This window comes from Sciurus vulgaris (genome assembly GCF_902686455.1).
Source record: "Sciurus vulgaris genome assembly, chromosome: 1".
Lineage (NCBI taxonomy): Eukaryota > Metazoa > Chordata > Mammalia > Rodentia > Sciuridae > Sciurus > Sciurus vulgaris.
This window is the reverse complement of record NC_136461.1, coordinates 212,709,695-212,735,531: the sequence shown is the minus strand read 5'-3', so window position 1 is coordinate 212,735,531 and position 25,837 is coordinate 212,709,695. Positions and strand designations below refer to the sequence as shown.

The 25,837-nt window shown below is 47.5% G+C and overlaps 1 protein-coding gene across 3 annotated transcripts; it reads right to left on the bottom strand.

The window, feature by feature from the left end:
• Window positions 1-369: 369 nt before the first annotated feature.
• On the bottom strand, window positions 370-25,026 carry PPP1R16A (protein phosphatase 1 regulatory subunit 16A; the record flags this gene model as incomplete). Of its 3 annotated transcripts, none has more annotated exons than XM_079153319.1 (12): window positions 24,894-25,026; window positions 21,621-21,697; window positions 5,074-5,995; window positions 3,788-3,858; window positions 3,572-3,717; window positions 2,140-2,243; window positions 1,946-2,070; window positions 1,722-1,847; window positions 1,565-1,661; window positions 1,357-1,486; window positions 1,027-1,192; window positions 370-744 (listed from the first exon to the last, which is right to left on the bottom strand). In XM_079153319.1, exons 3-12 carry the CDS (start codon window positions 5,324-5,326, stop codon window positions 370-372), a joined length of 1,593 nt encoding a protein of 530 aa, XP_079009445.1. In that variant the 5' UTR covers window positions 5,327-5,995; window positions 21,621-21,697; window positions 24,894-25,026. The 3 variants fall into 3 exon arrangements, with proteins under 3 accessions (XP_079009445.1, XP_079009446.1, XP_079009447.1); XM_079153320.1 differs by having other exon boundaries at window positions 1,565-1,640; window positions 24,894-25,016; XM_079153321.1 differs by lacking the exons at window positions 3,572-3,717; window positions 3,788-3,858; window positions 5,074-5,995; window positions 24,894-25,026 and adding exons at window positions 23,199-23,305; window positions 24,682-24,866.
• Window positions 25,027-25,837: the final 811 nt, after the last annotated feature.

The following is a 25,837-nucleotide window of genomic DNA, read 5'->3' as shown; positions in this document are numbered from 1 at the left end:
GCTGCCACTTGTGAGCCCCAGAACCACGTGCGAGCCCCAGCATGCACCTACAGGCCTGGGTGCTTGTGGGCGGCACCTGATCCAGCAGCACCACCTGCCCCTCCCCAGCTGAGACACTGGAAGGCTTGATGGCAAACAGCCCTTTATCAAGAGTTACAGGGTAAACAGTCTTTGCAGCTGGATGCCTGCAGGTATGGCTCTGCCACAGGTCCATCCCTGAGAGAGAATCCAATGTCCTGAGCAGCAGAAGCTGGGGAAGACTATGGTGGCTTCCACCTGCAGTTCTGGGGCACACATTGAGCGTGGGCCTCCGGGGCAAGCCTCTGGCTGGGCCTGGAGATGGGCACTGCCACCTTGAACAACAGCCCCTCACATAAGCAAGCAGCATGGCCTCTTCTCCACTGGGGCCTCCTCAGACGGGGCTGTGAGCTTGAGCAGGGGTGGGTCCCCACCTATCCGGAAGCCACAGTCAGGCTGGGAGGACTCAGGGTCAGCAGGCAGACCAGGCTCAGGAGCCTCAGGCCCCTCAGGTTGTGGTCGCAGAAGTTTGGCAGCAGCTCGCTGGCGCTTGAGCTCTGCCAGGGTGTGGTGGGCCTTGTCCCGGACAAGGGTGTCAGGGGTGGTGCTCTCCACCAGGCTCAGCTGGTATGACACACTCCGGTCCAACCGCTTGGAGTAAAGGTGGCGCCCTGGGGGGCCCCCTACTCGGCCATTGTGTGACCTGGCCACCTCAGGGCCATCTTCCTGTGGGCAGAATCAGGGCCCAAGGCTGTCAGGAGGCACCCCTCTTCTTGCCTCAGCCTCAGGCTCTAGGCTATGTGGTTGTGGAGGGGCAAACACGAGGGGCAGAAGGACACCAGCCCAGTCCTGAGGGGCACAACCCACCTAGGAGCCCAGGGCTCTGGTACCACCAGCTCCACATTGGACCAGTGTGAATGGGAGAAACTCAGCTGCTGATGCCAAGCCACAGCCTAGGACCAACTGCCAAGGCCACATGGAAGGTGGGCAGCACAGGCCGGCACTCACCGCTGGGGATGGTAGCCAGAGCTCTGCATCCGTCTGGTGGTCCTCGTCCTCCTCCAGTGGCTCTGGACTGGTGGGAGGAGGCTGCTGCCACACAATGGCCTCCTGGGCATGCTCCTTACGGTACAGATTGGTGCGCTGGGTCAGGCTCACTCGCCTCACCACCTTCCTGGGAGGCCAGGGGTGGAGACGGAGGTGAGTTGGGGGCACACAGCCTGCCCCTTAGACTCTGTCCTGAGCTCTGCTGGCAACTCCATCTCCAAGCTGAGATCCTCTGACATCCTGGGGCACAGCAGGGTGGGGGCTGGGAATGGTCTATGGTAGGAGGCTTACCCTCTGCTGCCTGCGCTGGAGGTGCGGCGGCGCAGCAGGGAGCGCTGGCGGCCCTGGGCTCGAAGGAGTGCATCCTGCTTCTGCTTCAGCTCTAGCAGCTTGGCCCGAACCTCTTCATCTCCACATACATCTGAGAGGTGCACACAGGCGTCACAGGGGCCCTCCCTGCCTGTTCCTTCACCAGGTGGAGGCAGCCCCCAGAGCTCACCAAGGGGCGTCTCATCCATCAGGGATTTTCCGTTTAGGTTGGCCCCATTTGCCACGAGCAGCTCCACCAGGTGCACCTGCAGGCCAGACAGTGGGGACTGCTAAGGGCTTGACCCGCAGTCAGGAGCCCACTCACATCTGCTCCTGCCCACACTCACCTGGCCCCAGTAGGCGGCAGCATGCAGCGGCTCCCAGCCATCCAGGTCCTTGACGCTCAGGCTAGCTCCGTGCTCCAGCAGCAGGGCAGCTGCCTCACTGAAGCCACTGGCGGCAGCCATATGCAGCTGCAGGCAGGCCACCCAGCCTGAATCCAGTTCCATGCCTATCCAATAAGCCCCCAGCCCCACAGCAGACCGCCCCCTCTACATGGCCAAGCCCTCACCAGTGTGGCTCCATGATCCAGCGGGTCATTGAGGTCAGCCCCAGTGTGCAGCAGGCTCCGGAGGTCATTCAGCATGTGCAGCTCTGGCACCGCCCGGGCCTCCTCAATGCTGGCCTGGGTGATGCCTGTGGAGCAGCAGGCTCAGAGACAGAATGCCTGGGCCCACCCCTTGCAGGCAGGCACAGCACACTCACCACAGTTGGCCATGGCAGTCTCAAGGCAGTCCAGGGTCTGCTCATCCTCACACAGGTCATAGGGCATGTTCCCATCAGTGTTGATGGCCAGGAGATCAGCACCCCTGCAGGGAGGATGGATGAAGGCTGCTGGCTTCAAGACCCTTCCTCATTCACTAGGCCCTTTGGACAGGGAGTTCCCAGCCCCCTTTCAGCAAGTCCTCCCTGAGCAGAGGCCCTCAGCTTAGGACTGCCTTCAGGAAGTACCAGCAGACATGGGGAGGACATGTAGGTTCTAGCTGCTGTTGGAAAGGTAGCCTCTGGGCTCCTCTGGCAGGCCCTCAGCCCTGGATCTTGTCCTCAAGCCAGACAGGCCATCCTGCAGTCTACCCATCTGGGCTGCAGGCTCATGGCACCCATCTGTCCCCCATAAATTCAGGGTACACCTGCAGGAGGCATGCAAGTACTCTGCAGGTCCCAGGGAAAAGGGGAAGCAGGAAGGCCTGGCAGCTGCTCTTCTGGCAAACTCACAAGCAGGGGAAGCAGGTCTGGGAAGGACAGCTGGGGACACAGAGGGGCTGCATGAGGAATGGAACCTATCTGCAGCGTGTCATCAGCTCCAAGGGGAGTCTGGGGGCCTGCTTGCTACATAGCTACTGCCCTACTCAGAGGAGGCACCTATGTGTGATGGTGACAGCCAGTCACCCACACAAGGATCTCTGATATGCTGAACCTGGGGAAGCCCAGGGGTGCTTTACCACTGAGTAGTATCTCCAGCCCTTTTTATTTTTTTTAATTTGTGTGTGTATGTATATGTGGGGGGGGGGGGGGGACTGGGGATGGAACCCAAAGTCATGTACACACTTGGCAAGAGCTGAGCTACATCCCCAGTCCTTTTTTAAGAAAATTTTTATTTTCAAGGCTTGGGGATGTAGCTCAGTGATAGAGTGCTTGCCTAGTATGCATAAGACAGTGAGATCAATCCACAATACCACCAAAATAATTTTTTTTTAACTTTGAGATAAGATCTAAGTTGCCCAGGCTGGCCTTGAACTTGAGATCCTGCTGCCTCAGCCTCCAAGTAGCTGGGATTACAGGTGTGCATCAACTCTCCCCACTCCAACTTCCTTCTTGTTAGAGGTAAAGTCCTCACCTGTGCCCAGGACACTTCCCAGACCCACCTGCCTCTTTGTTCCCCCTCCCTCCTTCTCAGTTCTACCCTCAATACTAACCAAAATGGCATTTCTCAGGGGAGATCATGGGAAAGCTCTCAGTTCACAGCTAGTGGTCCAGCCTACCAGGTGGGCCCAAACCATTCCCCTGATGTCCCAAGCAAGATGGGCAGAGAAGTTGAGGACTTAGGAAGCCAGGACCTGGCCAGCTTCACCAAATAGCCAAGTGAGCTGCTGTCTATGACAAAGCCCCTCCATGATAAAGGCTCAATGGACACTACCGGGCAATGAGGAGCTCCACCAGGTGCAGGTGGCCGCAGGTGGCTGCAGCATGCAGGGGCGTCCAGCACTCACTGTCGCGGGCATTGACATCAGCCCCAGCCTCCAGGAGCTGGTGCACCATCTCTCGGAAGTCATCGATGCAGCACTGCAAACACGCAGCCTGAGTGGCCGGAGCCCTACCAGCCCCTGCCCTGCCCACCCGCACACAGGCTGACCTGGTGCAGTGCTGTCAGCCCGTCCTCATTGGCCAGGTCAGGGCTGACTCCACTCCTGAGGAGCTGGCGGACTGTAAGAAGGGGGTGGTGATGTTTGGGTGAGGCCAGTGACTGGCCTCTGCTGTCCCTGGCCTGAGGCCGCCTGGGCCCACGGTGCTGCTGCTCAGGGATCAGAGAGGATGAGGAAGACTGGGACAGGTGGCAAGAGGCACGTAGACTCAAAGATATGGGACAACTGTCTGCCCAAACACGGTCACGTGCACAGAAGCCCTACTCCCTTGGCCCTCAGAGCAGGCCCTCCTGTGAGGCGGCTGGCTAGCAGTTCACACCCTGCTCCCAGTCCCACAGCTGCTGCAGCTCCAGCACAGGGGCTTGTGCTCCTCTGCTCTTCCTGATGATGAGCCCAACCCCTCAAGCAGTGCCTGTCCCTGCCCTCGTTCCCTTTCAGAAGTCCTGTCTCAGGCCAGGATCTTGCCAAGGTCCCTGGGGTCCTCTCTGGCCATGTAGCAGGACACAGCTCCCTGTGGTTTGGCCTGTGGCACACACAGTACCGTCCTCTACAGGCCCCTCCCTCTTCCAGGTCTCAAGAAGGCTCCTGTACAGGCACTGCCCACTCCTTGTCACCTCTGTCCCAAAGACAGATAGGAAGAGCCCTTAAGAGAAACCAAGAGGTCTCCTCCCCAGACTCCAGAGCCCTGCACCCAGTGGGGCTGCCAGTATGAGACATGGAGAGGAACAGGCGCCTGCAAAAAGGTCAGGCCTGTCATCAGGCTGGAAGGGTCCAATGGTGAGGACAGAATCAAAAGGGGGACTGGGGCAGCCACAAGAAGGGTCAGCCATGTGGGCTCTTGGCCTAGCTGACCCTGCTCTCTTTACCTCTAACTAGAAGTATGTATTACTACCCCACTCTGCAAAGACAGACACAGAGGACAGCAGGCAGAGACCAGGACTCTCGCCCACAGCCCAGGACCCTTGCAAGAAGCAATGAGAGTATTGGCCTGCTCAGTTCCAGACATGGAGAGCACTGGATGCTTCTGCAAGCCCAGATGGACCCACCCTGTGGCCTAGCCCTCTCACACTGGCTTGCCTCACAGCAGGGCCTTTTGCACGTAGCCCCTGCTGTCTCAGCATGGGTTGTCCTAACAGGAGACCCAGGGTCACCATGTGGCTAGAGCCTAAGAGTGGTTGACAGGCACAGGCCCACACCAGAGCCCAAAACAAGATGAGGCCACACCCAGATGGATGGGAGTGCCATTTGTGTATCACGTTGGGACAAGTACACTCACCTTCTTCCAGGTCATTTCGGGCAGCAGCTTCCAGAAGGACAACACTGGGAGGGAAGACAACTTGCTTCTGGGGCTCTCGGCCAGCTGCCTCCTTCCGCAGCTGTACCCCATTGCCTTTCTTGGCCTCCTTCTCGGCCTGGGCCCACATCTTCACCTGCTGGGCACGCCGCTTCTGGGCATGCTTCAGCCGCTCCTGGGTGCTCATCCTGCCCACCATGGGCATCTCTGCCAGCAGCTCCAGGTGCTCAGTCATGGTGGGGGGTGTCTGCCCACAGGGCTGCTTGGGGTACCACAGTGCAGGGGTTGGAGGCCAAACCAGGTTTGAGGGGCAGGGCAACTGGCTGGACTAACACACTTGGGGGCATTCCCTTCCCAAGGTTTGTGCCCTCTGTCCCTGGCAAGGCTGTGATCAGGCCCAGGCAGCCCTGAGAGGAACAGCCCAAGCAGGGAGAATGTGCAGGGGTACCATAGCTGGTCCTACGCAGGCCTGGCACCTCAGCTGCTCAGACAGCAGGGCCTCTGCAGAGAGCACCTCACTTCCTTCTTGGGGTCAGGGTGCAAAGACTGTGGGAAATAACCCTAAGACCTGGCCGGACTCAGTCCAGGGTCTGAAGCTAATTATCCAGATAACATGTTCCAGCTTCCTGGTACCTTGCCAAGAGAGAGGGAGGACAGGGCCAATGCACAGTGGGCCCCTGAGAACCCCTGGATATTTCTGCTCTTTCTAGGCCTCAGGAGCCTGGGTGGGGCCTAGGAGCAGTCATGGACTGGCCCTGCCTACACCCCGATGGTCCTCCAGTCAGCACATCAGGACCAATGAGGTGGGCCACATATGGTCAGTCCTGGGCAGCCAGGGCACGGAGGACACAGGGCACCTGTCAGTGTCTTCAGGGGAGCCTCCCCTTCTGGCAGCCATACACACCTGAAGAGCAAATAAGGAAGCACATCAAGGCCAGCTCCCAGGGTGGGGCAGGCAGGCTCTGGTGAGACCAGGCTCCCTGCCACCCTGGGGTCCTGCTTGTGTGGGGCCTACCCTCTGCCTGCAGAATATACTGCAGGGCAATAATCCTTGGGGGGCTGCTCTGCTCTCACATTGTTCCACACATTTAGGAAAGGCAGAATGAGGGGCATCTCAGGCTCCCTATCACCCTCTGCAGAAGGGGCTGCACAGGTGCACAGCTGGTGGGCAGAGCCAGTAGTATTGTCCGTATCCAGCCATCCATCCCTGTGCACTGCGTGGGAAAAGGTCTCTCCCTCAGTCCCTGAGCTCAGGCCCTGCCTCCTTGGTCTTAGCCAGTGATCAGCTCTCCAACCCCTCACTCTAGCATCTATCTGCTCCTATTACTTGCCAGGCTTCCTGGCTCTGGCCAGCCAATACTTCAGCCATCCTGAGCTGTACTGGAAACCTGGGCAGTGTGGACATAGGCACAAGTGGCCTACCTGGCTTGAGGTCTACAGGGACCAACAGGCAAATAGCTTAGGCTATAAACTTAGGGGTACAACCCTGCTGGACTGCCCACGTTGGCCCCATTCCTGCCCAAGATGTGGTCACTGGGCTGCCCACTGCCCTGTTTCTCAGAAGGCATAGCCACACACTGCCCAGAGATGAATGACTCAGAATTCTGTTCTCCACACAACCAGGCCTTGTGGTCACCTAGACACTAACCCACTTTCCCTCTAGCTAGTCTAGTACAACAAGGGTCTCAACAAATATCCCCTTTTGCCTTGAAGGGGATTGCCATGCCATGTCACATTAGGTTGATCCGATCCCTCCTGACAGAGTTAGCCCCTGTGAACTTGGTCTGAGGTTCCTAGGGACAGAATAGGAGGGCCCTTAGTGCTGGGCGGGTGTGCTTTCTACAGGTCAAGAGCTTTCCCAACAGCACTCTGCTCTGAGCAGCCTGCTCCGAAGTTTGGCCACCTCTGCAGACTGCTGGGGCCAGGGCTTACAAAAGCCAGTCCAACACCCCGCCCAGGCTCCCCAATTCTGCTCTCACCCTCTAAGACCCAGCATCCCCACCCAAGGGAGGCCAGGATGGGTCCCACAGGTACCCTGCTAGCTCCTCCAGCATGAGGACAAGGATTGCAGACCCTGCCATGTGACAGTCCTCCCTGCTGCCACCCACAGTACATATCCTCCTCCTCAACAGGGCTGACAGGGTGGGACCTGCATCTCTCTGTCATCAGGATCCTGTCAGGGAAGTAGTCCCAGTCTTCCCCAAGAGATCACAGCAAAGAGGGAGACCCAGTGCCCCTGTCTTCCCTATCTCGGGCCAATGAAGATAACGGAAGATGATCTGAGACCATGCCTACTGCATCATTTGATAGATCTTATTTTTTTGTACTGGTATTTGAACCCAGGGATGCTTAACCACTGAGCCACATCCCTCCACCTCCTTTTTTATTTATTAAATACACACACATACACACACACACACACACACACACACACACACACAATTTTTTTTTTTTTTTTTTTAGATAGGACTTGCTAAGCTGTCCAGACTGACGTGGAACTAGAAATCCTCATGTTCAGCCTCGTGAGCAGCTAGGATCACAAGTTGGGTCACCATCCTGGCAACAACCACTTTTCAAATGGAATACAAGCTGATTTTTAATTTTCTCCTCCTGAAGCCCCTCAAGGTGCAGCTGGCCCCTCTGGCTGCTATGAAAAGAGTGCATGTGGGGTATTCTGCCCTCCCCATATGGCACACAAAAGCAGTGCCCACACCCCCAACACCCTGGTGCACCCACCTTGCTGAGCTCCTTGCTGGAGGCTGACTGAGGGCAGTCTCTATGTGAGCTGGGGTTGGTCCCTACCCTGCTTGACTGCTTCCTCTGAAAGGAGGTGCCCAATGAGGCCAAAGAGTCCCACCATGCAGGCACCCACCCAAGAAAGTCCCCCTTTCAGGGAGACTAGCACCCACCTTCCCCCAGGCATAGCCATAAGCTCCCAGTACCCTAGATCCCCTGGGTACTGCCTCCAGAAGTCAACCTCAGAGGGGGCAAGCCAACCAAAGTCCATGGCATCAAGTCTTAGGTTCCAGAAGGAAAGGCCACCTCCTGCCTATCTGGATCTTGGCTGCCCCAGTGGAATGTCACTAAGATATAGCCCCTTCTCCCTGTCATGAAAAGGACCAGATCAGGTAAGCCACAAAGGCTAGTGGCTGGGTCAACAGAGACCTACCAAATGTCTACCACACTGCACCCAGACTAGGAGTGGGTGGAGCAGGGCAGCTCCCGTGCCAGTCCACAAATCCTCCCCAAGCCTCCCTGGAATGTCAGATAATCTGGTTGACTTATTCTAGTTCTCAGTTCCAAGCCCAGGCAAGCTGCACAGGAGAGTGGAACACTGTGGGGTGGAGCCTCAAAGATGGATACTGGCCACTGCCCCTCCCTCTCAGCCTCATACGACTGGGCCCCCCCAGACTGCAGAGAGCATCGTGGGGCAGCAGCAAGCCAGCACCCAGACCCATCCCAGACTCCAGCAGTTCTAGGATGGCCTGACTTCCTTGGCCTGACACCCTTAGCACCAACCCACCCTGCCCCCAGCCAAAGCCCTCCTCCAGCATGTCCTTGCCATCATCCCCATGCCTAAAGCCACAGCTGCCCTGTTAACCACTCTACCACAGTGCCTCACACACCCACTTAAGGGCCTCCACAGCACAGCAAGAAAAACTCAGTGAGACCCTGTCTCTAAATAAAATATAAAGTAGGGAGCTCCAAGATGGGAGACTAGAGGGAGGCTGCGTTCCATAACTCGGGTTTCAAGCAGATGATATCTGTTTCTTGGTGAGGCAGTTTTTCTGCTTATCAATCCCCTGCTGTTTACCCCATTTGTCTACTGTGATTACCTGCAGTCTGCCATCATATCGACTACTTTTTGAGTGCAGATTGCTGTCTGGTGACTGCCATCCGCCATTTGCCAACCTCTTGCCTGTCCAGCAGCTACCTTTCACCTACCCATCACCCACCACCCAAGGTTCAACTCCCGATCGTCTGACAGCAGCCAACAGTCTAACCGCAGACCGCCAGTGGAGTGCCAGCTACCTGCTGTTGCCTGGAAGTCCACTGTCACAGTACCTGCAGGTTTGGTTACACGTGGCTGCCGCCATTTTGAGACAACAGCCAGGACCTGTAGGTTCCCTGGCCGGACTGACTGAGCCCCGTCTCCAGGATCCCTCAGCCCAACTGACCACTCCCTGCTTCCAGGGCCCTCAGACCGACTGCTCCCTGCCACTAGGACCCCCAGACCGACTAACTGTGCCACTTCTCCAGGATCCCGCAACCGGATTATAAAACCCCACCTCCAGGACCCCTGCCCAACCAACCGCACCCTGCCTCCAGGACCTCCAGCCCACAACACCTACACCCTGTGCTGCAGGGAACACATTTGGAAATCAGAGTGGCCATCTTGGATAATCCTGGAAGCCGTATCTCCCATCTTTAGGTGGGGCAAATCTCATCCTGAGACACCTGCTGGAGTCTGGAAGGTCATTGTCAGGTGCCTCTCATGCATCAGGCTACTGAAGACTGGGAGGTTTGAATACTATATGACTGTTATAGTCTAGATTTTTTTTTTCCATATTGAAAAATTTTAAGTTTTTATTTCTTTACTTTTCTTGCTGTTTTCCTTTGGTTTACCTGTTCCCTCAGAATCTTTTTCTCCCTTTTCTCATGCTAACAACCCAGGGCTTTGGGCTTGCAAGGCAAGCACTCTACCAACTGAGCTATCTCCCCAGCCCCCAACTTCTTTTGATTACACTTTCACTCTTTCATGATCTAGAACTTCTATATACTCTTTCCTTATCCCATTATCAGTTACATCTTACACCCCCCCATCCTCTTTGTCCTCCATTAGAAACTGCAGACCTTATTGCAAATCTATTTGTTATACTGTAGATAATAATTCAACTCATTCTGTTTATTATGACAATATTGTTAACATCCTCATAGGGGCTATTTGGTTTAGGGTTGCATATTGTCTGTACTGGGACTGCTAATATTGATCTCCCCCTTAAAAAAAAAGTTTTGGAAACCTATAGGGTCACTATAAGCCTATAGGGGGGAAACTGCCTATACCCCAGATCTGCACTGCTAGAGGGGAAGATACATGAACAACATGAAAAAACAAGGGAAGAAAATGATCCTAATAAACCTAGAGTCTATACTAACAGAAGCCAGTGACAGCATGGTAGAAGAAATGTCAGAAAAGGAGTTCAGGATATACATAATTAAAATGATTCATGAAGCAAAGGATGAGATAAGAAAGCAAATGCAGGTAAAAAATGATCCCTCCAATAAGCAGTTGAAAGAGCAACTGCAGGAAGCAAAAGATCATTTCAACAAAGAGGTAGAGATTTGGTGAGGACCGTTTCTGTCATGCTGCTTGACAAGGTCTGAGCATGGGGAAGGGCTTGGCAAGGCCACCATTCCAGGAAACTGCCACTGTCATCTCTCCTAGGAATTGGGTGACTTCTTGTAAATACCATACTTATAACTATGCAACTGCAAATCACAGTCCCTGGATTGTTGTGATAAGAATTTAACCTGGGGGGGTCATGGGAAGGAGGCAAGAATGGAGGAAGGAGGGGTTGTATAGAGGGAAAAGAGGGGTGGGAGGGGTAGGGGGGGAAGGAAAAAATAACAGAATGAATCAAACACCATTACCCTATGTAAATGTATGATTACATAAATGGTATGCCTCTACTTTGTGTACAGAGAAACAAGTTGTACCCCATTTATTTACAATAAAAAAATAAAAATAAAAATAGAGAAAAAACTAAATAAACTAAATATGGAATTTAAGAAAAAAGCTCCCCCCCAAAAAAAAAAATTTAACCGCAATGAGTGTACAGAGCTTGGGGAAGGATAAAGCCCCCCTCCCAAGACAAAAAAGGAATTTAACCTCAATGAGTGTGCAGAGCTTGGGGAAGGATGAGGAATGCTTTAAAAAAATGCACCCAAAAAAAAAAAAAAAAATGCACCAATATCACACATAAGTCTGAAGGTACCGAGTGTGAGGAGTTCTTCAGAAAACTACAGTTACAGGAATCGCTTGCTCCTATGCTGACCACACCTGCCCCAGCTAATGCTTTACCAGCAAAACAGCCTGACAAAACAGGAGACTTCTTGTCCCCACAGTGCAAAGACCACCCTACTTAGCTTACAGGATTGGGGGACATGTTTGGAATCCACCTAGAGGGAAACAAGCAAATAAGGATAGGGACCCACCTCCCACAGATCCACCTCTTCCCTAAACAGGAGCGCACAATGAAAATGGTGAATAAAATTAAATATTTATGGTAAATAGACAAATGTCCAATATTTGTCCTTCCTTCAAAGGCCTGGACGTCAAGGGCCACCCTGGAAATGTAGGACTAAAGAACAAAGAAACAGCATAGGCAAACAACTAGAAAAATATTATCTTAAGATCAAATGCCCTCATTGCATGTTAACTGGTGAAGTAGTTTATGCTGGTTGAGGCCTCACATGTGTATTACAATAGGCAGAGGACAAATCAATGACATCAAAAATAATAGGATAAAATTAAGTACTCACACTGATTGTTTGGATAAATAACCTAACTTGGTCTTAACTGAGCTTCTTTAGGTAACAGAGTAGACCTTTAAGGTTAAATAAAAAAACATAATCATATGAGCTAAAGATTAAGTGCATTTTTGCTTAGCAGTTCAGTAAATTAGCTTAAAACAAAATAGAGTCACTATGCTGACAATAGGTCTGACACCAAAGGGTAAACAAAGGCCAGTAGGATGAAAAGAGGAAAATATCTTTCACTGTAATTTGCTTATGTGAGTAACTTTAAGTGAATATAGAAAGTTGGCCTTAATGTACCCGCTATGTGTTAGACACCCGCTGGAGAGTGTGGTTAATGACAAATCTTGTGGTAATTTTTCCACAACTTGCATTGTGTTTAATCCTGTTTTACTTAATACTATAAAAGAAGAGCTAAAATAAATCTGAGCAGCACTTGCTTCAAGTTGCTACAGTGGTTCAAGTTGTTCCTCTGCGCCGACTCCACCTGTCCTTTGGGGAACCTGTGAGTTGGTGGGGCTGCTCCCAGCAGACATTCTCAAAAAAAAAAAAAAAAAAAACGGAAATCCTTGAAAAGAAGGAAACAATAAACCAAATAAAAAACTCAATGGAAAGAATCACCAACAGACTAGACCACTTGGAAGACAGAACCTCAAACAAGGAAGACAAAAATATTTAATCTTAAAAATAAAGTTTGCCAAACAGAGAAGATGGTAAGAAATCATGAATGAACAGAATCTCCAAGAACTATGGGACATCATGAAAAGACCAAATTTAAGAATATTTGGGATTGAGGAAGGCACAGAGATACAAACCAAAGGAATGAACAACCTATTCAATGAAATAATATCAGAAAATTTCCCAAACCTGAAGAATGAAAATCAAATACAAGAGGCTTACAGAACACCAAATGCACAAAATCACAACAGATCCACACCAAGGCACATTATAATGAAAATGCCTAACATACAAAATAAAGAGGATTTTGAAGGCTACAAGAGAAAAGCATCAGATTACACAGAGGGGGAAACCAGATTTCTCAACCCAGACCCTAAAAGATAGAAGGGCTGGAACAACATATTTCGAGCTCTGAAAGAACATGGTTGCCAACCAAGAATCCTACACCCAGCAAAACTAACCTTCAGATCTGAAGACGAAATAAAATCCTTCCACAATAAACAAAATTTAAAAGAATTTACAAATAGTAAGCCTGCACTACAGAATATTCTCAACAAAATATTCCATGAGGAGGAAATGAAAACAACAATGTAGGTCAGCAAAGGGAGGAACTACCTTAGAGAAAAACCACTCAAAGGAGAAACCAAGCCAACTTAAAAACCAAATATAAGCCCAAATGACTGGGAATACAAATCATATCTCAATAATAACCCTGAATGTCAATGGCCTATACTCATCAATCAAAAGACATAGACCAGTAGATTGGATTAAAAAGAAAAAGACCCAACAATATGCTGCAAGAGACTTATAGATAACAGCATCCACAGACTAAAGGTGAAAGGACGGGAAAAACCTACCACACACACGGACTCAGTAAAAAAGTGGGGGTTTCCAGCCTTATTTCAGATAAAGTGGACTTCAAGCCAAAGTTAGTCAGAAGGGATAAAGAAGAACATTTCATACTGCTAAGGGAACCAAAAATCAGGAAGACATAATGATCATACATATTTATGCCCCAAACAACAGTGCATCCACATACATCAAACAAATCCTTCTCAATTCTAGGAACCAAATAGACCACAACAAAATGATTCTGGGTGACTTTTAACACACCGCTGTCACCACTGGATAGATTTTCCAAATAAAAACTAAACAAAGAAACCATAGAGCTCAATAACACAATCAATAACCTAGACTTAACAGACATATATAGAATATTCCATCCATCAACAAGCGAATTCACTCTCTTCTCAGCAGCACATGGATCCTTCTTGAAAATAGACCATATGATATGCCACAAAGCAGACCTTAGTAAATGCAAAAAAATAGAGATACTGCCTTGGTGTTCTATCCAGATCATAATGGAATGAAATTAGAAATCAATGACAAAATAAAAAACAGAAATTACTCCAACACCTGGAGACTAAATAATATGCTACTGAATGAAGCATGGATAAGAGAAAACATCAAGGAGGAGACAAAAAAAATTCTTAGAGGTAAATGAGAAAAATGGAACAACATATCAAAATCTCTGGGACACTACGAAAGCAGTACTAAGAGGAAAATTCATTGCATGGAGCGCATTCCAGAAAAGAATGAAAAGTAAACAACTAAATGACCTAACATTACAGTTCAAAGCCCTAGAAAAAGAAGAACAGAACAACACCAAAAGTAGTAGAAGACAGGAAATAATTAAAATCAGAGCTGTAATCAATGAAATTGAAACAAAAGAAACAATTCAAAAAATTGACAAAACAAAAAGTTGGTTCTTTGAAAAAGTAAACAAAATAGACAAACCCTTAGCCACACTAACAAAGAGAAGAAGAGGGAAAACTCAAATGACTAAAATTCGTGAAGAAAAAGGAAATATCACGACAGACACCTGGATACAGAACATAATGAGAAGCTACTTTGAAAATCTGTATTCCAACAAAATAGAAACTACGGAAGATATTGACAAATTTCTAGTGACATATGCTCCTCCCACACTGAACCAGGAGGACATACACAATTTAAACAGAACAATATCAAGCAATGAAATAGAAGAAGCCATCAAAAGCCTATCATCCAAGAAAAGCCTAGGACCAGATGGATTCTCAGCTGGGTTCTACAAGACCTTCAAAGAAGAACTCATTCCAATACTTCTCAAAGTATTCCAGGAAATAGAAAAGGAGGGTACCCTACCAAACTCATCCTATGAAGCTAATATCACCCTCATACCCAAACCAGGAAAAGACACATCAAGGAAAGAAAATTATAGACCAATATCCTTGATGAATATAGATGCAAAGATCCTTAACAAAATACTGGCAAACCATATCCAAAAACGTATTAAGAAAATTGTGGGGCTGGGGAGATAGCTCAGCTGGTAGAGTGCTTGCCTCGCAAGCACAAGGCCCTGAGTTCGATCCCTAGTACCGCAAAAAAAAAAAAAAAGAAAAGAAAACAAAAGAAAATTGTGCACCACGATCAAGTGGGGTTCATCCCTGGAATTCAAGGATGGTTTAACATCCGTAAATCAATAAACATAATCCATCATGTCAATAGACTTAAGGATAAGAATCATATGGTTATTTCAATTGACGCAGAAGAAGCGTTAGACAAAATACAACATCCCTTCATGCTCAAAACACTAGAAAAAATAGGGATAGTAAGAACATACCTGAACATTGTAAAGGCTATTTATGCTAAGCCCATGGCCAACATCATTCTTAATGGAGAAAAACTGAAAGCATTCCCTTTAAAGACAGTAACAAGACAGGGATGTCCTCTTTCACCACTTCTATTCAACACTGTCCTTGAAACTCTAGCCAGAGCAATTAGACAGACTAAAGGAACTAAAGGGACATGAATAGGAAAAGAGGAACTTAAGCTGTCACTATTTGCTGATGACATGATTCTATATTTACAGGATCCAAAAATCTCCTCCAGAAAACTTCTAGACCTCATCAATGAATTCAGCAAAATAGCAGGCTATAAAATCAACATGCATAAATCTAAAGCATTTTTATACGCAAGCAATGAAACATCTGACAGGGAAATGAGGAAAACAATTCCATTTGCGATAGCCTCAAAAAAATAAAATAAAATACGTGGGAATCAATCTAACCAAAGAGGTAAAAGAGCTCTACAATGAAAACTACAAAACAATAAAGAAAGAAATTGAGGAAGACCTTAGAATGGAAAGATCTCCCATGTTCTTGGATAGGCAGAATTAATATTGTCAAAATGGCCATACTACCAAAAGTGCTATACAGATTCAATGCAATTCCAATTAAAATCCCAATGATGTACCTTACAGAAATAGAGCCAGCAATCATGAAATTCATCTAGAAGAATAAGAAACCCAGAATAGCTAAAGAAGGAAGAATGAAACAGGGGGTATCGCAATACCAGAACTTCAACTATACTACAAAGCAATAGTAACAAAAACGGCATGATATTGGCACCAAAATAGACAGGTAGATCAATGGTACAGAATAGAGGACACGGACACAAACCCAAATAAATACAATTTTCTCATACTAGACAAAGGTGCCAAAAATATGCAATGGAGAAAAGATAGACTGTTCAACAAATGGTGCTGGGAAAACTGGAAATCCATACACAACAGAATGAAACTAAACCCCTATCTCTCACCCTGCACAAAAATCAACTCACAATGGATCAAGGACCTTGAAATCAGACCAGAGACCCTGCATCTTATAGAACAAAAAGTAGGTTCAAATCTTCACCTTGTTGGCTTAGGATCAGACTTCCTTAACAGGACTCCCATAGCACAAGAAATAGAAGCAATAATCAATAACTGGGATAGAGTCAAACTAAATAGCTTTCTCTCAGAAAAGGAAACTATCAGCAATGCGAGAGAGAGCCTACAGAGTGGGAGAAAATCTTTGCCACTCATACTTCAGATAGAGCACTAATTTCCAGAATATATAAAGAACTCAAAAAACTCTACACAAAGAATACAAATAACCCAATCAACAAATGGGCTAAGGAAATGAACAGACACTTCACAGAAGAAGATCTACAAGCAATCAACAGATATATGAAAAAATGTTCAACATCTCTAATAATAAGAGAAATGCAAATCAAAACTACCCTAAGATTCCATCTCACCCCAATTAGAATGGCGATTATCAAGAATACAAGCAACAATAGGTGTTGGAGAGGATGTGGGGGAAAAGGTACACTCATACATTGCTGGTGGGGATACAAATTAGTGCAGCCATTCTGGAAAGCAGTGTGGAGATTCCTTAGAAAACTTGGAATAGAATCACCATTTGACCCAGCTAACCCACTCCTCGGCCTATACCCAAAGGACTTAAAATCAGCATACTACAGAGATACAGCCATATCAATGTTCATAGCTAAAAAATTCACAATAGCCAGATTGTGGAACCAACCTAGATGTCCTTCAATTGATGAATGGGTAAAGAAACAGTGGTATATATATACAATGGAATATTACTCAGCTATAAAGAATAATAAAATTATGGCATTTGCAGGCAAATGGATGAAATTGGAGAATATCATGCTGAAATAAGCCAATCTCAAAAAACCAAAGGACGAATGATCTCACTGATAAGCAGATGATGACGCATAATGGGGGATGGGAGGGGGCAAGAATGGAGGAAAGAGGGACTGTATAGAGGGAAAAGAGGGGTGGGAGGGGTGGGGGAGAAGGAAAAAATAACAGAATGAATCAAACATCATTATCCTATGTAAATGTATTAATATGCAAATGGTATGCTGTTACTCCATGTACAAACAGAAACAATATGCATCCCATTTGTTTACACTAAAAATAAATTAAAATTAAAAAAAAAAAAAAAAGAGAGAGTGCACCACCATCAAGTGGGGTTCATCCTGGGAATGCAAGATTGGTTCAACATCAGGAAATCAATAAATGTAATCCATCACGTCAATCGACTAAAGGATAAGAATCATATAGTTATTTCAACTGATGCATAAAAAGCGTTTGACAAAATACAACACCCCTTCATGCTTAAAACACTACAAGAAAAAAAAAAGGGATAGTAGGAACATACATCAACATTGTAAAAGCTATTGATGCTAAGCCATGGCCAGTATCATTCTCAATGGAGAAAAACTGAAAGCATTTCCTTTAAAAACAGGAACAAGACAGGGATGCCCTCTTTCACCACTTCTATTCAACAGGGTCCTTGAAATACCCAGAGAAATTAGACAGACTAAAAAAATTAAAGGGATATGAACAGGAAACGAGGAACTCAAGCTGTCACTATGTGCTGATGACATGATTCTCTCTTCAGAGGTTCTAAAAAACTCCACCAGAAAACCTCGAGACCTCATAAATGAATTCAGTGAAATAGCAGGCTATAAAATCAACATGCATAAATCCAAAGCATTTTGATTTATAAGCAATGAAACATCTAAAAGGGAAATGAGGAAAACAACTCCGTTCACAATAGCCTCAAAAAAAAAAAAAAAAAAAAAAAACTTGGGAATCAATCTAAACAAAGAGGTGAAATATCTCTATAATGACAACTACAGAACACTAAAGAAAGAAACTGAAGAAGACCTTAGAAGATGGAAAGATCTCCCATGTTCTTGGATAGGCAGAATTAATATTATCAAAATGGCCATACCTTCAAAGGAGCTATACAGATTCAACGCAATTCCAATTAAAATCCCTATGATGTTTCTTATAGAAACAGAAAAAGCAATCATGAAATTCATCTGGAAAAACAAAAGATCCAGAAATAGCCAAAGCAATCCTGGGCAGGAAGAGTGATGCAGGAGGTATCACAATACCAGACTTTAAACTCTACTATAGAGCAACAGTAACAAAAACGACATGATATTGGCACCAAAATAGATAGGTAGACCAATGGTACAGGATAGAAGACAAGGAGACATACCCACATAAGTACAGTTATCTCATACTAGACAAAGGTGCCAAAAACTTACAATGGAGAAAAGATAGCCTCTTCAACAAATGGTGCTGGCAAAACTGGAAATCCATATGCACTAAAATGAAATTAAACCCCTGTCTCTCACCCTATTCAAAACTCAACTCAAAATGGATCAAGGACCTAGGAATTAGACCTGAGACCCTCCACCAAACAGAAGAAAAAGTAGGCCCAATCTCCACCACGTTGGCTTAGGATCAGACTTCCTTAACAAGACCCCTAAAGCACAAGAAATAAAAGCAAGAATCAAAAAATTGGGATGGATTCAAACTAAAAAGCTTTTTCTCAGCACAGGAAACAATCAATAAATAATGTGAAGAGAGCCTACAGAGTAGGAGAAAATCTTGTCCACACACACCTCAGACAGAGCACTCATCTCCAAAGTTTATAAAGGACTTAAAGAACTTCACACCAAAAATACAAAGAACCCAATCAATAAATGGGCTAAGGAACTGGGCAGACACTTCACAGAAGATATACAGGTGATCAACACATATATGAAAAAGTGCTCATCATCCCTAGTAATTAGAGAAATGCAAATTAAAATCACCCTGAGATTTCCTCTAACTCCAATTAGAATGGCTATTATCAAGAACACAAGCAATAGTTAAGTGTTGGCGTGGATGTGGGGAAAAAGGTACACTCAGACATTGCTGGTGGAGTTACAAATTGGTGCAGCTACTCTGGAAAGCAGTATGGAGATTCCTCAGAAAACCTGGAATGGACCTACCATTTGACCCAGCTATCCCACTCCTTGGTTTGTACCCAAAGGACTTAAAATCAGCATACTACAGTGATGCAACCACATCAATGTTCATAGCTGCTCAATTCATAATGGCTAGATTGTGGAACCAAACTAGATGCCCTTCAATTGACGAATAGATAAAGAAACTGTGGTATATATACACAATGGACTATTACTCAGCCACAAAGAAGAATAAAATCACGGCATTTGCAGGTAAATGGATGAAGCTGGAAAATATCATGCTAAGTGAAATAGGCCAAGTCCCAAAAACCAAAGGCTGAATGTTTTCTCTGATAAGTGCATGACAATATATAATGAGGGGGGTAATGGGGAGAACAGAAAAATGAAGGAACTTTGGAAGGTGCAGAGGAAAATGGGGTGGAAGGGGGTGGAGGACAGACAGTTGGTAGAATGAAACAGACGGTATTACCCTATGTATATGTATGATTACATGAACAGTGTGAATCTACATTGTGTACAACCACAGAAATGAAAAGTTGTACCCCATTTGTGTACAATGAATCAAAATGCACTGTGTAAAAATAAAAAAGATTTTAATAATAATAAAAAAAAAGATATGTATCTGGTAGCTTGGCTGCTGCTTGTGGCAGAGACTGGGAGTTGTGGACAGAAGAGGCATTTGAATACCCCAGACTTAGGAGACCTGTGGGGACCAGATGACTGACACGCCAACACTGTCTGAAACCCCATCCAAACAAGGCAAGAATAAGCGGGGGGGCATCCCAGGGAAGAGAGTTCACAATTAGTTAGCAAATTCCTAGAAACTGGATGGAAGAAAGGAGGAGGCTGGAAGAGTAGAGATATAGCCCCCCCAAGTTCTTCAGGAAAAGAAATCAGAGAAGGACACAATACACAATGACAAAGTTTAAAAAAAAAAAAAAAAAAACAGGGACATGACAAAAGAACAGATTCCTCTGAACTCCAACATTATTTGTGGGGTGCAGAAATTAGGACACTGGCCAGGTGTGTGGTGTATGCCTATAATCCCAGCAGCTTGGGACTGAGGCAAGAGGATCCTTTGAGCCCAAGGGTTTGGGGCCAGCCTGGGTAACATAGAGAAACCTCATCTAAAGGTACTTCAAAAAGAGAGTGGATAGCCAGGCACAAGAGCACAAGCCTATAATCCCAGTGGCTTGGGAGATTGAGGAAGGAGGATCCCAAGCTCAATGCAGACTCAGCAATTTTGAGAGGCCCTAAGCGACTGTTGCAAAATTAAAAAATAATAATAATAAGCTGGTGGCACTCACCTGTAATCCCAGCAGCTGGGGAGACTGAGATAGGAGGATCTCGAGTTCAAAGCCAGCCTCAACACCAGCAAGGTGCTGAGCAACTCAATGAGACCCTGTCTCTAAATAAAAATACAAAATAGGGCTGGAGATATGGTTCAGTGGTTGAGTACCCCTGAATTCAATCCCTGATACCCAAATAAATAAAGGACTGGGAATGTGGTTGAGTAATTAAGCGCCCCTGGTTTCAATCCTGATACCAAAAGAACAAAAACAAAAACCATAAAATAAAAAGAGAGAAGACAAAAATTACCAATATTATGAATAAAAAAGCATTACTTCAGTTCCTACAGACCATTAAAAGGACATTATGGTCTGGATCTGGAATGTACCCCAGCGTCTCATGCATCCCAAGTTGAGGCTTGTGGGATGTGATTGGATAATGAGGGCGCTGACCTCTAAGCCACAGGTGATAGACTACTGGAGGGCCAGGTCACTGGAAGCCTGTCCTTTAGAAGGGCACATCTTCTCTCCGGCCCCTGCCTCTGTTTCCTAATTACCATGAACGAGTGACCAGGCTTCCTCTTTGCCACACTCTTCTGCCTTGGTATTTGGCCTCACCTAGCAGAGTAATGGAGCCTGTCAACCACAGACTGAAACCTCTCAAACTGTGAACTTTTAAGTTCAAAATTAACTTTTCCTCACTTAAGTTGTATTTTGATCATAGCAATGAAAAGCTGACTAACACAAAGAATAAAAAGGGAAATATTTTGAACAGTCTGTGATAAACTACCTTGAACCAGGGGTTGACAAATCACAGCCTATAAACTACTCTGGCCTGCCATTTGACTTTGTAAATGGAATTCTACTGGAACACAGCTAAGTTCATTTGTTAACAAACAAGCAATCTTTGGCTGTTCCATGCCATGTTAGAGTTGAATAATTCAACAGAGACTAGAGACCTGGAAAACCTAAAAGTTACTGTCTTTACAGAGAAAAGAAAAAAAAAAAAAGTCACTCTGGACTTCAATAAATGTACAAATTTCTTCAATGAAACAAATTATTAAAACAGGCTCAAGCCTGCCATGGTGGTACATTCCTGTAATCCCAGTGACTAGGAAAGGCAGGAGGATCATACATTCGAGGCCAGCCTGTGCAATTTATCAAGATCCTATCTTTTTACCTGGGGTCTTGCACATGTTAGGAAGCACTCCATCACCGAGCCACATCTCTAGTCCACCTGTCTCAAAACTTTAAAAAAGGACTGGAGATGTAACTCAATAGCAAATGCCCCTGGTTCCATCAGGAAAGGAAAGGGAAAAGAAAAGGAAAAGAAAAAAGATAAAGGTCAAACACAGGGACACGTACCTGTAATCCCAGCTACTCAGGAGGCTCAGGCAAGAGGGTTGTAAGTTTGAAGCCCGTCTGGGCAACTTAGTGAGACCCTTAGTGAGACCCTGTCTCAAAACAGAAAAGAAAAAAAAAAAAAAAAAAAACAAGAGCTGGGGATGTAGCTCAGTGGTAGAGTGTTAGAGTGTCCCTGGGTTCAATTCCGAGTACTACAAAAAAAAAAGAAAGAAAGAAAAAAGAAAAAAAGAAGAAAGGAAAGTAGAAACTGGTTGGGCTGAGAGTGTGGCACAAAAGCCGCCAGTAATCCCACCTACACAAGTGGCTCAAGGCCAGCCTGGACAACTTACGAAGATCCTGTCTTTTTTTTTTTTTTTTTTTGCAGTGCCGGGAATCGAATCCAGGGCCTTGTGCTTGCAAGGCAAGCACTTTACCAACTGAGCTATCTCCCCAGCCCCTAAGATCCTGTCTTAAAATAAAATGGGCTCGGGGTGCAGCTCAGTAGTCGAGAGCACACCTACCATGTACAAGGACCTGAGTGCAATCTGTAGTATCACCAAAAAAAAAAAAAAAAAAAAAAAAAAAAAAAAAAAATATATATATATATATATATATATATATAAAGACAAACCATTTTTCTAATTGTTTCTCCCCACATACACCTCAACCTGGGGACCGAACCCAGGAATGCTCTACATCTCCAGCCATTTTTTTTTTAAATTTTGAGACAAAGTCTTGCTAAATTGCCCAGGCTGGCCTCCAACTTTTGATCCTACTGCCTCAGCCTCCTGAATTACTGGGATTATAGGCATGTACCACCACACTGGGTGCCTACAAGCCATTTTTCCAGGCAAAAGATTTGAACAGACATTTCGCAAAATAAGATATACAGCCAGCCAGGCACAGTGGCACACACCTATAAACCCAGCAGCTCTGGAGCCTGAGGCAGGAGGATCACAAGTTCAAAGTCAGCCTCAGCAATAGTGAGGTGCTAAGCAACTCAGTGAGACTGTCTCTAAATAAAATACAAAATAGGGCTGGGGATGTGGCTCAGTGGTTAAGTGCCCAAGTTCAATCCACAGTAACCGTTCCCCCCAAAAAAATCCCCAGAGATATACAGCCAATTAAAAAAAGCACATGAAAAGATGTTCAACACTCTTCAAACTTAGAAAAGTGCAAATTAAAACCACAGTGAACTACCACGACACACACACATCTATAAGAATGGATGAAGTTTAAAAGGATGACGTTAGAGGTGTGACTCAGTGGTAGAGCCAAACCCAAGATATTTACAGAATGGCCTGCCTACTGTCAACTTCACCCCACCCCATGAAAGCTGTTACTTCTATCTGGAAAATTCTCCTACCAGATCTTAGGCATCACAGATCAAGTCTTTTTTTTTTTTTAAATATATTTTTATTAGTTTTATTTATTTATATGTGGTGCTGAGGATTGCACCCAGTACCTCACACATGCTAGGCAAGTGCTCTACCACTGAGCCACAATCCCAGCCCTCAGATCAAGTCTTAAAGGTTACTTTCTCAGCAGTCTTCTATGATCACCTCACTGTTACGTTTTAATTTCTGACATGACACTTACTGTTGGCTTCCCTGCTGTATCCTCAGAGCTTAGCCCAATGCCTGACTCACAGGAAGCACTCAATAACTGGTGAACAAACAGGTGAACAGCCGCTGCATGTGCCAGCACTGGGGACACAAACAAAATGCGGACACAGGATGGGACACGGAAAGGCCTTCACTCAGGTGTGCACACCAATGTGCCAGGCACATCTAGGAGGTAGTTCCAAGAAAGCCTAGAGGGACTGGGGCTGTAGCTCAATGGTAGAGCGCCTGCCTCATGCACTGGGTTCAATCCTGAGCACCCCATAAAAATAAAGATAATGTGTCCATCTATACCTAAAAAAAAAAAAAAAAAGAAAGAAAAGCCAAGAGGTGAGAGAAGAGCCTTCAACTGCCACCCAGATGTCTCCTCTTGGCCAACAGATAGATGTTGCATAGGCACTGGGATGGGGCACACTTGGGGTTGTGCAGGTGTGGAATCTGGGGGCTGAAACAGTCTGTTGGGTTGCCTGAGACTGAAGTTCCTAAGCTGCATGCAGTGGAGACATTCACTGGAACCAGTTGTTGATATGGATCAGAGATTCAGGAATCCCTAGGACACAGACCCCAGAGTTGTGCCCAAAGATACAGAGCCCCCCTTTCTAGGTGCCTGCCAGCCAAGACAACCCTCTGAGGAAATCAAAGTTCAGGCATACCCTGAGCTGGTGAGGAAGGATGCCAGGAAGGCTATTCAAGAGACAGGAGGTGGGCCCCAGCTAACAGGGGGAAACCCAGCTCAGGCATCAGGAGAAGGAAGGACCTCCTAAAGCTTGTCCATCCCAGCACTGAGCATGATGGGGAGACTTGGAACAGGTTCGGGCAGCTGGCCTCTCAAAGCTCCGAACATCCATCACAGTGACAAACATGGAGCAGCCAAGGCTCTGTGAAGGTTTGGACAGTCACAGCCCCTCAGACAACTCAGTTTCAGGCTGGAGTTCCCCAAGCTGGTCCGGTGGGGACTCTGGATACCAGACAGCCACAGGCGAGAGGACTCTTTCAGGAAAATCCGTCTTGCCAGGCAACACCTGGGGAGCAAAGACCGCCCCCAGGAGGTGTCAGTGCTGAGCCAGAGAGGGCAACGTGGTACCCTCGCCTCCGCCTGCACCCCAAACAAGGACCAGGAAGAAAAGAGGACTAGTTTTGCTCTGGCTCCCCTGAGCCTGGGATGACTCCATACACACCTCTCCTCTTTGAACCGGTGGAAATTAATCCCACCATGCCCTGAGCCTTTACTCTGGTTTAGCCAGAGGCCAAATCAGCTGAAGCATTTTTCACGGGTTGGTTAGTACTTCTCGCCTGACCCCAATTCGCGAAGCGTCGCCCAAGATCCCGCCTACAAGTGAGGTCACTTGAATCCTGAGAGGCTCCGGTTTCAACATTCCCCTAACTCCAAAGCCCACACCAAGCGTGGGCACGTCTCTTCTCTGTGGCTTTAGTGTCCACATCTGAAAATGAAGACCTACCTGACCAGCAGGCTGCAAGAACCACACCTGCCATTTGGACAAACGGGACACGCCTACCGGTGGCCTCCGCAGGCAGCCCTTCCGGAAGCCTCTCCTGACCCTTGGCGATCGCGGCCCGTCAGGGGCCGCACAGGCGCTCGGCGGCCAAGCCCGCCTCCTCCGCCCCGCGCCCTCGTGGACTCCGCCGCCCGCCCCGCGCCGCCCCCAGTCACCTTCGGCCCGCAGGCGGCGCACTCTTTCCGGCCCCGCGACTGGCCAAGCGGCCCCGCGCTCCTTCAGGCGCAGCGGGGGCGGGCCCCGCGCCGGCCTCGCCATGGCAACGCGACACTTCCGGCCCGCTAGGGCCCGAGCGGAAGTCGCAGTGCCCCGTGGGAGCCAGGGGCGGGGTCACGCTGCCTAGGCGGAGCGCCGGGAGCTCCTCCTGTAGCGAGCGTGTTTTCTCTGTGCTGTTGGGCATCGCGGCGTGCTACGCCTCTGTGGCGCGATCTTCCTCTGGCTGCGGGTGGGGCGGGAAGGCAAGTGGTCAAATGATCCTGGATGGGTGGTCGTCTATTTGTGCTAAGCTTTGAAGGAAGGGTAGTAGGAATCTACCTCTCAAAACAGCCATGGTGGGCGAAGGGAACAAACAGCGCATGCCAAAGCAGAAGGGCCGGGACTGCACCCGAGAAGTGGGCAGCAGCTCGTGTGGTAGCTGGGGGGCCCGGGAGAGAGTGATCAGAGAAGAGCCGCTAGAAGGAGAAGCCCTGAACTCCAGACCGAAGAGCGGGGCTTGTAAGGGAGGGCCAGTGGAGGAGAACACCCTCAGACTTCTGGAGAGAGCGAGGTCCTTGCCAAGTTGGTCTAAGAGTCCATAGGTGTTACCCTCGTGATACACAACGACCCCTCAATGAGAACCCTGGAACGAAAAAGAGGAGAGGGCACCGAGAGTGCCAAAATGATAGGAGTCTAGAGGAAGCCGGATGCTGTCTGAAGGGAGAATCTGGTAGTGGGGAAGAGCACAACCATGCCAGGTGTGGGGTGGCTGAAGCAATGTGGTAACAACCAGGCCAAGTGTGGGGTGGCTGAAGCAGGGTGGTACTCCACGTTCATCTCCCATCTCAGCCCCAGGCTCCCTCCTGTGCACTCATGACTCATCTTTTCCCTTTGGCACTCAAGG